Consider the following 14,076-nt stretch of genomic DNA (forward strand, 5'->3'; position numbering starts at 1 on the left):
AGGTTTATAGTTAATTACCAATCTTGGCACACCTCTTTCAATTTCTGCATTTTTATTAACATAAAAGGCTGTACAACTCCAAGGAGATCTACTAGATCGAATAAGCTTTTTCTGGAAGAGTATTAATTTCTGATTTACAGAGTTCTAAATACTCTTTTTTCATTTGACTTGGTCGAGCGCGAGTAGGGATTTTCCGCTCATCATAACCTGGTTCATAAGGAAGAGAAACTATGTGTTTCTTCCTATTCCAAAAGGCATTTGGAATATCACTGCAGATTTTATGTTGAAATTCTTGTTCAAGTGATTTGATTTTTTGCTGGAAAGAAGACTGTTGAAGTCGTCGTTCCGTAGTTAAAAAGCTAATTTCCTTTTGGAGGAAATTATTTTGTTTTTCTTTGAAATTAACTAGATCCTTAATCTGATCTAATTCTTTTGTATAAGGTTTTGTAATGAACTCAAAAATAATCGGTTGATTATTTAAGGTTGTGTGTATGCCAATAGAATCAATTTTAGAAATTGGCATAAGCAAACACAGAAAAAGTGTTCCTAGGATTATGGCTTGAGACATGTTTTTAAAACAAAAGAAGTAGGAAGACATAATCTTTGATTACAAATTAATACTTCTGGAAGTTTATACTGGATGTATAAAGAATTACCACTTGCACTTGTAAGTGATTGGGTTGTCTTATGAAAGTATTTAGTAATTAATCCTTCCTGAATACAGTTCATATCAGCTCCACTATCTAAAAGGGCAATTGCATCTTTTATAATAAAATCGGGTTTTATCATAAAAGTGATTCTGATATACCATTTCTAAAAAGTAACTGTACTCATGAGCATGAGGTAATCAGGCTCTTTTGTTTCTGAAACTGGAATAGATTCGGAAGTAGATTCATTAATTATGATCCCTTTTTCCTTATTCTGAATCTTACTATTAATCTTTTTAATTTCAGAATTAATGGTAATATTAGAAGTTTGCAAATGTTTGATTTCAACTTTTAAAGCATTGACTTCCATTTTTAAATCCTGGATAGTTAAAGGCTTTTCTTCGGTAAAAGGTTGAAGTCTTTGAAAAACTTCTTTCATATTGTAATGTTGAGGAGGAAGAATTTTTTCCTTCTTCTGATGCTGTAAACATAATTCTAAAAATTTTAATTTCATTTCTGGATTAGAAATCTGATCAGCAAAAGTAATCATATTTTGTTATTCTTCTGTAAGAACATTGATACTGGATCCCCCAATATTAAGTACGTTCATTTCAACTATGGTTTTCCAATAATTGACTTCATCAGATATCTGATTTATGTGAGTTTTACACTCACAAATTTCTGGAGAGTCATCAGACTCATTTTCAGTTCCTGAGGAATACAAAGCTATAATTTCGTCCTCTTCATTGGAAGAAGTATCCGATTCATCAGAAAGTATTCTAAGAATCTGTTGTTGAATACCATTATCTATAGATAGTTCATTAAACTTCTGTTGTAATTTTGATTTACAACGATTAGCATAATGACCTATCTGTCCACATTTATAGCATTTAATTGTGGATATAGATTTCTTCCTGGAATATTTTTGTTTACCTTTTGAAAGTATTTGTGGCTGGATTGGATTTTTAGCATAATTTCGTTTTCTGGATTTTTTGGAATAATACTTTGAAGATTTTCCAATTTTATGTCTTTTCTGTTTGTGAGGATACTGTAATTTTGTATCATAGGCAAATTATTCACAAAATTCGCCTAATTCTTTTCTTCCTGTAAGATGTTGATGTTTCATTTGTTGCTGTAATTTAAGATCATTGCATAAAGCAAGTCCTTCATCAGTGATAATACCTACGAGTTGGCTATAAGTATACCTACTGTATGGGATAGCCAATTGATTATGACGATCTCTTAACTTCTTTCTGACTCTTTCGGCAAAAAGAGTAGGAAGACCATCAATAAATTTGGCTTTCCAATGATCTGAACTAGCATCAGCTCTACGATGTACTTTCAGCAGGAAAACATCCTTATACCATCTAAAATGGGATAAAGATGGACATTTTAATTTTTGTAATAGTTCTCTACTTCGATCTTCAATGCCGGTTACGGCACCAATGAAATGGAGGACTATAGTGTTTACCAAAGTGTAAACAGCATCTTGCTCAGTAGTTTCAGCTCTGGTGTCTGGATCAGTTTTTATACGAGTAGAACCTAAAATTTCATTATTTTGTGTTGTAGTGAGAATATTATCCCACCATCCTTTGAGTAACCCGGTAAAGCCATTGACTATAAATCGGGCAACTTGATGGTCAGTATTCTCATTTTGTTTGCATACGGTGGCAAACATAAACATATGCTGAAGGACTTCGAATATTTGATATTCTATAAGACCATCAATATTCCATTCATAAATGATTCTACTGTGGTAAGATTTCTGACTATGGAGGAAATCTTCTTCATAAAGAAGATCCATAGGGCTAGGCCTGGAATAATAATATCTGCTTGGTGCAGTATGAGCAGTTCTATCTATATTTGTTCCATAATGAACTTTATTAACAGAAGAGGGCTCATTTTGAAAAATTAGCCTGGATTTCAAATATTTGGTGGGGTTCCAAATTCTGATAATTTTCATCTATCTCCTGGAAATGATTTCTGGATAACATATTAACTTGTGAGGATTCTCCTATATAAAGATTTTTAATCTTGTTTAGTAGAGTATCCATAAATTCTGTATTACTTTTTTTAGGTTTTAAATTAAAATTTGTTACTATAGGAGTAGGCTTAAAAGCTACAGGTTGTATATCTGGAGTCTTAGGTTGAAGATGACAGGTGTCATTAATATGAACAACTGTTTCTTTAATTCTGGTTAACTGTTTCCCCATAGTTTGACAGAAAAGATTAGTATAATTATTTTGTTTTAGAATAGGAATAATTTCCTTAACTGTCACCGCATTAGTACTTTTTGCAGGAGGTTCTACAAAAGCAGTAATGAATCTGACACTTGGTATCAGAGCCAAGTTTAATGTTGGTTATAGTTAGTTTTATTTCATTTTAATTATACATATATGGTCATCATACAACTCTATATCTACCACTCATGAAGAAGATGTTAATACAGTAGCCAACACAGTGGCCAATATAGTTGCTTCTACATCAGAAGCCAGATAATTAGTTGCTTATCAAGATGTCAAGGAGGCACTTGATAAGTGGACCATACCAAAAGTAAAACCAGATACCATCTATAAGATAGGTATGCTTGATTTCTCCAGTCGAAGAATCATCAAGACCTTTGAGCATGCAGCCTCAGTCCAGAATAATGATGAATTAATGTATTTAATACAACTCCAGGATCTTTATCCTTTCTTACAGAAATACAAATATGTCCACATAGGACTTGTTCAGGTTGCTTTTAAACCTCTGATTCTTTTAGGTCAAAATACCAGTATCCAGTGTACACTACGAGATGGTAGGTGTACCAATTGGAAAGCTTCGCTTATGGGAGCCATAGAAACCAGCCTAGCTCATGGACCAGTATATTTTGACATATATCCCAACCTGAGTGTAGCCCTATCAGACCAAAACCTATCTAAGGTTTTAGAACTGAGAATCTTATCTCATGGCTATGAGTATCTTCCAGGATCACCACCTTTTACAGTAATATCCAGGATTTATTTAAAGGTTTTATCAACTTTAAATCCTTATATTAGAAAGCAGAGTGATCAAGGTCACACAGTGCTTATTGACACCAATCTTTACAGTAGTCAAGTTGCTGTTCCTAAAATGATTGAATGGGAAAAAATTACTTTTCCAAAAAAATGGCAAATAACTAATGTTGTTCCTCCTAGGCCAATTGTCCGACACAATTTGGATGATGTTATACAGACAGAAGGAGGTAATGTTTACCTTCGTTTTCGAAGACCTCAAAGGCAACTATCCAGAAGTATGTCAACCACCAGTGTCAGATCTACTCCCTCTTTTAGAGAAGCATATAGGGTAGACTTTCCTGAGTCATCCAGACACTCTAGTGCTGAACCTGTAGAATCTGTTATGCAAGGCATGCCATCCAGACCACCAATCAATCCAGACCACGTTGACCCTATGGATCCAGTTGTCCAAGGATTATAGTTTTCAACCAATAAAATTCCACATGGTATTTATGAACCTAGGGAATCCAGTAGCAAAGGACCTTATAGTCCTTCTGCCAGTGACATGAATTTTGAAGTTTAATGGATTTTAGTCCAGGTAGTGAAAACAGGAAAATCCTAAATCAGGATTGCTACCAAGAAAAATATGCAAAATTCAGAGAATGGTATTTTGCAAATCACACTCCAGAACAATTAACCGGAATTAAAATCCAGTACTATACATGGAAGAAAACCAAAAATTTCAACCTTTTCCATTATGGTATATGGAAAGTGGTAATATATCAAATTCACAAATAAATGTCTTAGAAAAGTCCATCTTTATCCCATTTTAGATAGTATAAGGATGTATTCCTGATGAAAGTACATCGTAGAGCTGATGCTAATTCAGATCATTGGAAAGCCAAATTTATTGATGGTCTTCCTACTCTTTTTGCCGAAAGAGTCAGAAAGAAGTTAAGAGATCGTCATAATCAATTGGCTATCCCATACAGTAGGTATACCTATGGCCAACTCGTAGGTATTATCATTGATAAAGGACTTGCTTTATGCAATGATCTTAAATTATAGCAACAAATGAAACATCAGCCTCTTACAGGAAGAAAAGAATTAGGCGAATTTTGTGAACAATTTGCCTATGATACAAAATTACAGTATCCTCACAAACAGAAAAGACATAAAATTGGAAAATCTTCAAAGTATTATTCCAAAAAATCCAGAAAACGAAATTATGCTAAAAATCCAATCCAGCCACAAATACCTTCAAAAGGTAAACAAAAATATTCCAGGAAGAAATCTATATCCACAATTAAATGCTATAAATGTGGACAGATAGGTCATTATGCTAATCGTTGTAAATCAAAACTACAACAGAAGCTTAATGAACTATCTATAGATAATGATATTCAACAACAGATTCTTAGAATACTTTCTGATGAATCGGATACTTCTTCCAATGAAGAGGACGAAATTGCAGCTTTGTATTCCTCAGGAACTGAAAATGAGTCTGATGACTCTCCAGAACACTCACATAAATCAAATATCTGATGAAGTCAACTACTGGAAAGCCATAGTTGAAGTGAACGGACTTGATATTGGAGGACCCAGTATCAATGTTCTACTAGTGAAGTGGTACTGACACAAAGAAGAAAGAACCTTTAAGTAAACAAAAATTAATACTTCGACATTAAAATGAACTCACTGTGCAGCAAATGAACTCACACCCTAAGTATAAGCAAAGATGCAAAAGAATAAGATCACACACAAAGCATTAAGCATTCCACATTATGTCAAGTGGCCCCCTTGTACATACACACAAGCGCACGCACACACCCAAAAAAAAAAAAAAAAATCGCTATGGAACAACTAATGAGATAGCTCATAACTACAAGTAAGGCTGGAAAATACACAGTACACCTCATCAGGATTCTTGTTACCAGAATAAACCATTGACTATCAAACGATAAAGAAAATAACAAGGCTCGACATAAACATACTTCTGTTTACATTCTTCAATGCTCGAGAAAAACCTAGCTTTTAACTGAAAACAAAAATTAACAGGCTTGTTTGGTTTGTATCTGAAGATACAATTTTTGAGAAATTTTTAAAATGTTATTTGGTTCAAATTTTTTTCAAAATCACTCTCCTACACATTAATCAATTACTTTTTCTCTCTTCTCTCCTCAATCACTTTTTCTCTCACACACATTTACTAAACTACAACAAAATATCAAATCATCCCAAATTCCAAAATTATTTTCAAAATATACAACCAAACAAACAAACAAAAAATTCTAAACTCCCTCCCAAATTTTTTTTTTGAAAATTTATCTCAAAACACAAACCAAACACATCCAACATCTTTCAATAAATGGATTTAGTAAGGATGGGTTTAGATATTGGGATAAACTACCAATATGTCCTAATAATTAAACTCAATTTCCATCAAGTCCTATTGAAAATAAGTCCTAGCAAAATCGTCACTACAAATAATTTTTTGTGAAGATTTTTTGCATGTCAGTAAAAATTGACAATTAGTGACTTTTTTTATCACGATTTTTATAAATTGTCTCTAAAACTTACAATTATTGACATTTTTCTATGATGAATTTTTCAAATTGTCACTGAAAGTTGAAACTTTGCGACTTAATTTTTGTGACAATTTTCAAATTGTAACTAAAAATTAACAATTAGTGACATTTTTTAATAATATTTAATGAAAAACGCCATTAATTATCATAAGACCTATTGGACAATAAGTACATCTATTAGAACTTACATGTAAGTCTTCCTAGATGTTGCCCCATGACCCATATTCTATGGTTTGGTCGAGTTCTCCAAGCACAGATTGGTATTTCCAACAAAATCCATAGATGGTTTTGAGACTCGTAAATCTTTGGATCCAAGACAATAAGACAAAGATGTAATTTATAATCCATCAAGCAAAGCATATGAAATATCCTATGACAAATGGTTCTTCTATCCCCTTCTATCTCGCTATGTGGTTAGCTATGAAACACGGGTACTCCGAAAATGTTGTTGTACTCGTACCAAATACTGGTACGAGTACCGATAGGGCTGCACGCGTATCGAGTACTTGAAATACATACCGGGTACGTTTTTTTAATTTAATTACAAATCATTTATTTGATGTGCCAGAGATGAAAAATATATTATTCAATAATGAAGTTTATGGGAGTGAAAACTGAATTTTCAAATTTTCAAATTTTACTTAGCTTGCTTTTGAAATGAAACTTTACTTTGTAATTTCTCCTATTTAATGGCATTAAAATAGTTTATGGACTTTGCTTTGGTATTGATAGAGTTGAACTACGATATCTCGTTTGATTTTGTAATTTCTCCTTTTAGTTTGGTATTGAACTTTGATCTGTAGGTTGAATCTCAAACTATAAATTATAAAAAATAAAAAAATTATTGATGTACTCCAATCAAACTTGAATCCTATTTATTTTTGGTCTTTCCGTATTGGCGTATTCGTACCAATATCCATACCAGCACCCGTGCTTCATAGGTGGTTAGTTAGATAAGGAGTTAACAGGACACCACATGCTATGTGGAAGCCCAGTTAACAGTCCAGATACCCAATCTGACAGATTTAAATATCAACTTGATTTCGAATAACTAGATTCTAGCAACCATAAAATATCTGAAATAAAAACTGCTCCTCTTCAATGAGGATACCCTCTCCCAACCAAAACCCCATTTGCCACCTCAAAAAAGTGCTAAAGAGAGATAGAGGCACCATCAAATTGCCAGTTTGCAAACTCCCCACCACATCACTGGTAAGTCCATACAACTGCTGCATCTCCATTTTCTAGATCCACTCTCTTTATAAACTCTTATTGCTGACAGACATAAGGTTTGCATCAGCTACACACCCTTCCTCAACAGCCAAAGGCAGTGGCTGCTGAGCAAATCCTTTTTAAGCTTGACAAGTATTCTTTTCCTCTCAAGAAAACCAAAAAAGTTTTTTTTTTTTTTTTTCCCCTTACAAATATTCTTTCCCTTGCTGGTTCCTTTATTTACGTCTGTCTATATAGGTCTCGAGTGTATTCTCCTTCCCCCAATGTTCTTCCCCCCTATTCTTCTTCTACTCCTGCCTCATTCCCTCATCTCCTCCATTACCAAGGTTCATCTATTTCCCTCACTTTCTTTTCCATCTCTGCTCTTTCTTGTTTCCCTTCTCTGCAGGAGTGCAGGTCTTTCACCGTGCTACATATCTCTCTCTCACAGAGACTGGCATTCCGGGTGGGTTTCACCTTCAGCCTTTAGCTTTGTTCAAAAAAGTTGGTTTCACTTTCACCTACTTGATTAGGGGAGAAAAAGACTTTTTTGTAATCTTTGGTAGTTTAGATGGTTGCTTCCATGTGACCATAACTCACAATACAATGATGTGATCTGTGAATTATGTAGTTTATAGTATTCATTAAGGATAGTTTAGTCCTTTAGGTTGTTAGGATTTGATTAGGGTTTGAATCTATTAGATTATATATTTGTTCTTGTTTGATTGATTACACACAAGTTTGTTATCATGGTATTAGAGCCACGACTCAGATGTTAGCATACCTTTCACAGGTCATCATCAACCATCGCAGCCCTTTTCTCTCTTTGCAAGGCCTTCGCTGGGGTCTCCATGGTCTCTCTTCTCGTCGTTGCACTTCGCTCTTGCTGGTTGCTGGTTCTGAACCTTAGGTTGCGTGTTCATCTGGTTGCGTCAGAGCCCTAGGTCATCATCGACCATCGCAGCCCCTCATCTGGTTCAATCAAAGCTCTGTAATTCCTCTGTGTGGCTCGTATTGGTGACCTCTCTCCCTGCCTCTAGTTCACACGATCAAAGTAAGGTCTGAAATTAGCGCCTCTATCTCTGTAGCTGAAATTGACTTTTGATTATAGGTTCAGTCTCTCTCACTCTGTGTGCTCTGCCTTGGTTCTATTGATATTTGTGGTGATAATGTTATTATAAGGTTGACCTAATTGGTTTTGTAATTATATTATACTACTATGGCTGAAGATAAATTACAAGCTATCACCACTAAGTTAGATGGTATCAATTACTCTTATTGGTCTCATGTAATGAAAAATTTTATAATTGGTAAAGGCATGTGGAATTATGTGATTGGTGTGACTATTAGACCTACGGAATCTCAAGAAACTGAAGCCGAGGTTGCTAAATGGGATAATGAAAATGCACAAATTCTTATTTGGTTTCATAATTCAGTTAAAACTACCATTGGTATGAATTTTTTAAAGTATTCTACTTCTAAACAAGTTTAGGACTATTTGAAAACTATGTACCTTGAGTCTAACTTTGCAAAACAGTATGAACTTGAAATGCCTATTCGCAGTGCTAATTAGAAAGATAAGTCCATTCAGGAGTTCTACAATGAGATAACTACTTATTGGGATCAGCTTACTTTGATGGAACCATCAGATTTACAATTACTTGACAGTTATACCAAGTATCAGGAGAAGCAACATCTTGTTTAATTTTTTATGGCCCTTCGTGATCAATTTGAGCCACTTTGGGGAGCTATTCTTCATCAGTCTCCCTCACCTTCTGTGGATGGTGCTGTTCGTGAGCTTATTGCGGAAGAAACTCGATTTAAGGTGGCTCATGGTGCTCCTGCTTCCCAGTCAGTTTTTGCCACTCCTCCGCTCTTGCCCACCCCACCTTTTCCTTTATTTCAGGTTACTGGTAAGCCCAAGCCTCCGGTTTCCATGGATGTGTGCAACTTCTGTCATCAGAAAGGCCATTGGAAACATGTTTGTCCTAAACTTTTACAGTCTAAAGGTCGTTCATTTGGTCCACCATCCTCTAAACCGACATCTTCGGGATCTCACTCATCTGCTGCCTTTTCTACACCGGTTTCTGGGAATGGTCCGTCTTCCAATATGCAGTCTATTTTGAGCAGTTCAATTCTTTCATGGTGGCCAATCCAAATCTTTCATCCCAGGCCTCCGCTATAACTACAACTCAGTTAGGTTTGTCTGGTTCATCCTATTCAAGTAATATCCACACTTCGTAAATTTTTTATTCTAGTTGTTCACATCATATGACCCCTATTGCGTCTCTCCTCAATAATTGTGTCTCTCCTTCTATCACTATTGCTACAGCTAATGGTTATTTTATCCCTGTACACTATTGGTTCTATTTCCTCTTCCCATTTGTTTATTTCTCCTGTATTTTATGTGTCTCACCTCTCACTCAGTCTTATTTCTATTAGTCAATTATTTGATTTCGATTTTGATGTTATTTTCTCTTCTTCTCATTGTGTTGTGCAGGATCGGATATCCAAGAGGCAGATTGGGATCGGGCATAGAGTTGAAGAACTATATATCTTGGACAGCTTGCATGTTCCTCCAGAAGTGTCTTCTACTGCATTATCTTCTTTTTGTTTAAACAATAAGTCTTCTTTATTTTATATTTGGCACTCTAGGTTAGGTCATCTGTCGAGTGATCGTTTGAGGATGTTAGTTCGGTCTGGACATTTAGGCAATTTTTCCATTGATGATATTTCTGAGTGTTGTGGTTGTAAACTAGCTAAAATGTCTGCTCGTCCTTTTAATAAAAGTGGTTCTATTTCATCTTCTCCTTTTCAATTGGTTTATACTGATGTTTTAGGTCCTTCCCCTATAGTTACCAAGGGTGGTTCGCAATATTATGTGTCCTTTATGGATGATTACAGTCGGTTTACCTGGGTTTATTTGATGACTCGAAAATTTGATTTTTACAAAATATATTCTAATTTTCACTCCATGATTCGCACTCAGTTTTCCACCACCATTAAAGTTCTTCGTTCTGATTCAGGGGGTGAGTATTACTTGTCTGAGTTTGAGGAGTGTTTAGCTACTCATGGCACTATTCATCAATCTTCGTGTTCTGACACTCCTGCCCAAAATGGTCGAGCTGAGCGCAAACATCGCGTTCTCCTTAATATAGCTCGCTCTTTGTTGCTCTCGTCTTTTGTCCCGTCTATTTTCTGGGGAGAAGCTGTGCTCACTGCTGCATATCTTCTCAATCGAATGCCTACTCCTCTCAGGCTCATCTCTGTATGAGCATCTTTTTGGTGTTTGTCCCAATTATTTTCTTCTTCGTATTTTCGGTTCTGCATGTTTTGTGCTCCTTTCTAAATGAGCGCGCTCTAAACTTAGTTCTCGTTGTGTCCTATGTGTCTTTGTAGGGTATGGCATTAATCAGAAAAGTTATCAGTGCTATGATCCTGCCACCAAAAAGCTATATGTGTCTAGACATGTCACCTTTTTAGAAAAACTACCCTATTACACTATACCTTCCACCCCTATCCCTATTACAAGGATGAATTGGCTCACATTGACCTATTTCCTCATGATGTTTCTCCCGATGAGTTTGTTTCTGATCTTGAGGTCTCTACTTTGCCTCTTACTAGCACTTCTGATATCTCGCCAGCTATTTCCTCTCCAGCTCCCGTTCCCCCTGCTCCTCTTCTTGTTTATCAACGCCACAAAGCACTTCCAAGCTCGCCTGTCTCTAGCTCTACTGTACCTCCAGCTGTTTCTTTGGATCCTACTCCTCCTGCACATTGCTTTCCACAGCGAGACCGTCATCCTCCAAACTGGTATGGTTTTGGTAATACATATTTTTCCCTTTCCTATCAGTCTTTTCTTTCTTGCCTTCATACTTGTTTTGAGCCCAGGTCCTACAAGGAAGCTTGTCATGATCCCAATTGGATTGCTGCCATGAATAACGAGTTAACTGCTTCGGCTAACACTCAGACTTGGGATTTGGTTCCATTACCTGCTGGCAAGAATGTTGTAGGCTGTAAATGGGTCTATAAGGTCAAAACCCTTTCTGATGGTTCTTTGGAACGGTACAAAGCTCGTTTGGTTGCCCAGGGCTTTTCTCAAGAGTATGGGATTGGTTACGATGAGACTTTTGCCCCCGTTGCCAAGATGACTACCATTCACACTCTTATCTCTGTTGCTACTGCCCATCACTGGCCTTTATTTCAACTAGATGTCAAAAATGCTTTTCTGAATGGGCATTTTGTTGAAGAAGTGTATATGCGCCCTCCCCCGGGTCTCTCTCACCCTCCTGGTGTTATTTGTCGTCTTCGCCGTGCTCTATATGGTCTCAAACAGTCTCCTCGTGCTTGGTATGAGTGATTTCACTCTGTTTCACTTCAGCTTGGTTTTCGCCCTAGTCATCATGATTGTGCTCTCTTTGTTCGGCACACTTCTGTTGCCCTTGTTCTCCTCTTATATGTGGATGATATGATCATGAGTGGCTCTAATTATAGTACTAATACTATTGAGGAGGTTAAGCATCAATTGTTTCAAAAGTTCGAGATGAAGGATTTAGGATCTCTTTAGTATTTTCTTGGTATTGAGGTTGCTACTTCTCCTACTGGATGTCTTCTCTCTCAGACTAAGTATGCCCGTGATATTCTTTCTCGTGCCCATCTCACTGATGACAAAATTGTCAACACTCCTCTTGAGTTGCATGCTAAGTTTTCTGCTTCTGATGGCGCTCCTCTTGAGGATCCCACTTTGTACTGAGAGTAGGTTGGGTGCCTTGTTTATCTCACCGTTACTCGTCCGGACATCTCCTATGTTGTGCACATTCTCAGTCAGTTTGTTTCTGCTCCTCGTTCCACACACTGGGCTGCCTTACTCCGTACTTTGCACTACCTTCGTGGCACTTTGTTGCAATGTTTACTATTGTCTGCCTCTTCGGACTTGACTCTTCGTGCCTATGCTGACACTGATTAGGCAGGTGACATCTCTGATCACAAATCCACTTCTGGTCTTTATATTTTCCTTGGCGATTCTCTCATATCTTGGAAGAGTAAGAAATAGTTTGTTGTTGCCCCGTTCCACCGCTAAGGCTGAGTATCATGCCATGGCTCACGCTACTACCGAGATCATTTGGCTTCGGTGGCTTCTTTCTGATATGGGTGTCTCTTTCTGATCCGACTCCGCTGTATTCTGATAATCAGAGTGCTGCCCAAATTGTCCATAATTCAGTCTTCCATGACGGACTAAGCATGTTGAAATAGATTGTCACTTTGTCAAACAGCATCTTCAGGCTGGTACTATTACTCTCCTTTTTGTTCCCTCCTCTCTTCAGTTGGCCGATTTTTTTACGAAGACTCACACTCTTGCTCGTTTTCGTTTTCTTCTTGGCAAACTTTCGATATTTTCTACGCTCGCATCCTCAGTTTGAGAGGGGGTGTGAATTATGTAGTTTATATTATTCATTAAGGATAGTTTAATCCTTTAGGTTGTTAGGTTTGATTAGGGTTTGACTCCATTAGATTATATATTTGTACTTGTTTGATTGATTATTCAATAATAATACACACAAGTTTGTTATCATGATCAACCAAAGCTTTGATAACTTGACATCTAGACAGTGCAGAGTGCCATCAAATGTTTTTACAAGGACTACTATTCAATACATTTACAAAAAGTATGCCACGGGGAAAAAATAGTTTTGAAAAAAAACATCCAATAATGATGTTCACGACATAGAAGGTAATATTGTGTAAATTGACTTAACAGAATTAGTCCATCTAAAAGAGGAATTTACCAAATGAAAATTTGTTAGAACAAATAACATTGCAAGTTACAAGGAACTTAGGCCCTGTTTGGCAAGAGGCTTTTTGGCTTTTTTTTGGTTAAAATCTACAAAAAAGACAAAATCGGCTTAAATAGCCAATAAGACAAAACGTCACATCAAACTCATAATCATTTCAATTTTTTCTCTCACAAACATCACATCAAACTACAAAAAAATCCAACATCTTCTCAAACACAAAAATTTTAACCTACTAAAATAGCCAAAAACTAAAATAGTCTACTAAAATAGCCAACTTCCCAAACGAGGCGTTAAGGAATGATGTAGTCAACTTCTTTTTTAACTTAAACAACAAAAAACTCCAATTTAAAGCAGAAGCAACACATTACCCCAATTCCTCTTCCTCTTTCACGCCCTCTGTAGCCGTGATGACTATAAAAAGGAGCCCCATTCAGCTAAAGGAGAAAAAGAAAGAGAAATGACATGTAAGAGTCATCACCAGCATCAATTAAATAATGTCTCAATAAACTCTAAAAAAGATATCTTATTCTAAGCGTGCAATGACTGATCTGGAATGGAGACATGTCATAAAATAATGAAATTACCAGAAACCTGTCATAAATATGCAAGCATGCATAAACACATGGAACACACAAACCAAACCAAACTAAAGTCTTATATCGCAATCAATTTAGGTAGGCTACATGAACCATTTTTCAACATTTCGCTTTGTCAAGGGCTATATGCCGAGTTATATTGAATTCATTAATCCCATGTCAATTAAGAACTTCAACTTTCCCCTAGCATTTCCAGTTATAGTGATCATATCACTCTTCTTTACCATTGCATCTACCAGTTGTCGTTGTAAATGACCAAACAA

General features: G+C 36.2%; 1 protein-coding gene across 1 annotated transcript in view; it reads right to left on the bottom strand.

Moving 5' to 3' along the window:
• Positions 1–14,076, bottom strand: part of LOC114302709 (protein decapping 5) — a 29,295-nt gene that overhangs the window by 10,502 nt on the left and 4,717 nt on the right. Inside the window, exon 5 of the mRNA XM_028247778.2 lies at positions 13,586–13,651. Coding sequence (XP_028103579.2) covers positions 13,586–13,651 — 66 coding nt within the window. The remainder of the gene's footprint in view (positions 1–13,585; positions 13,652–14,076) is intronic.

The sequence above is a fragment of the Camellia sinensis genome, chromosome 5, assembly GCF_055761805.1.
Source record: "Camellia sinensis isolate YWXY chromosome 5, ASM5576180v1, whole genome shotgun sequence".
NCBI lineage: Eukaryota > Viridiplantae > Streptophyta > Magnoliopsida > Ericales > Theaceae > Camellia > Camellia sinensis.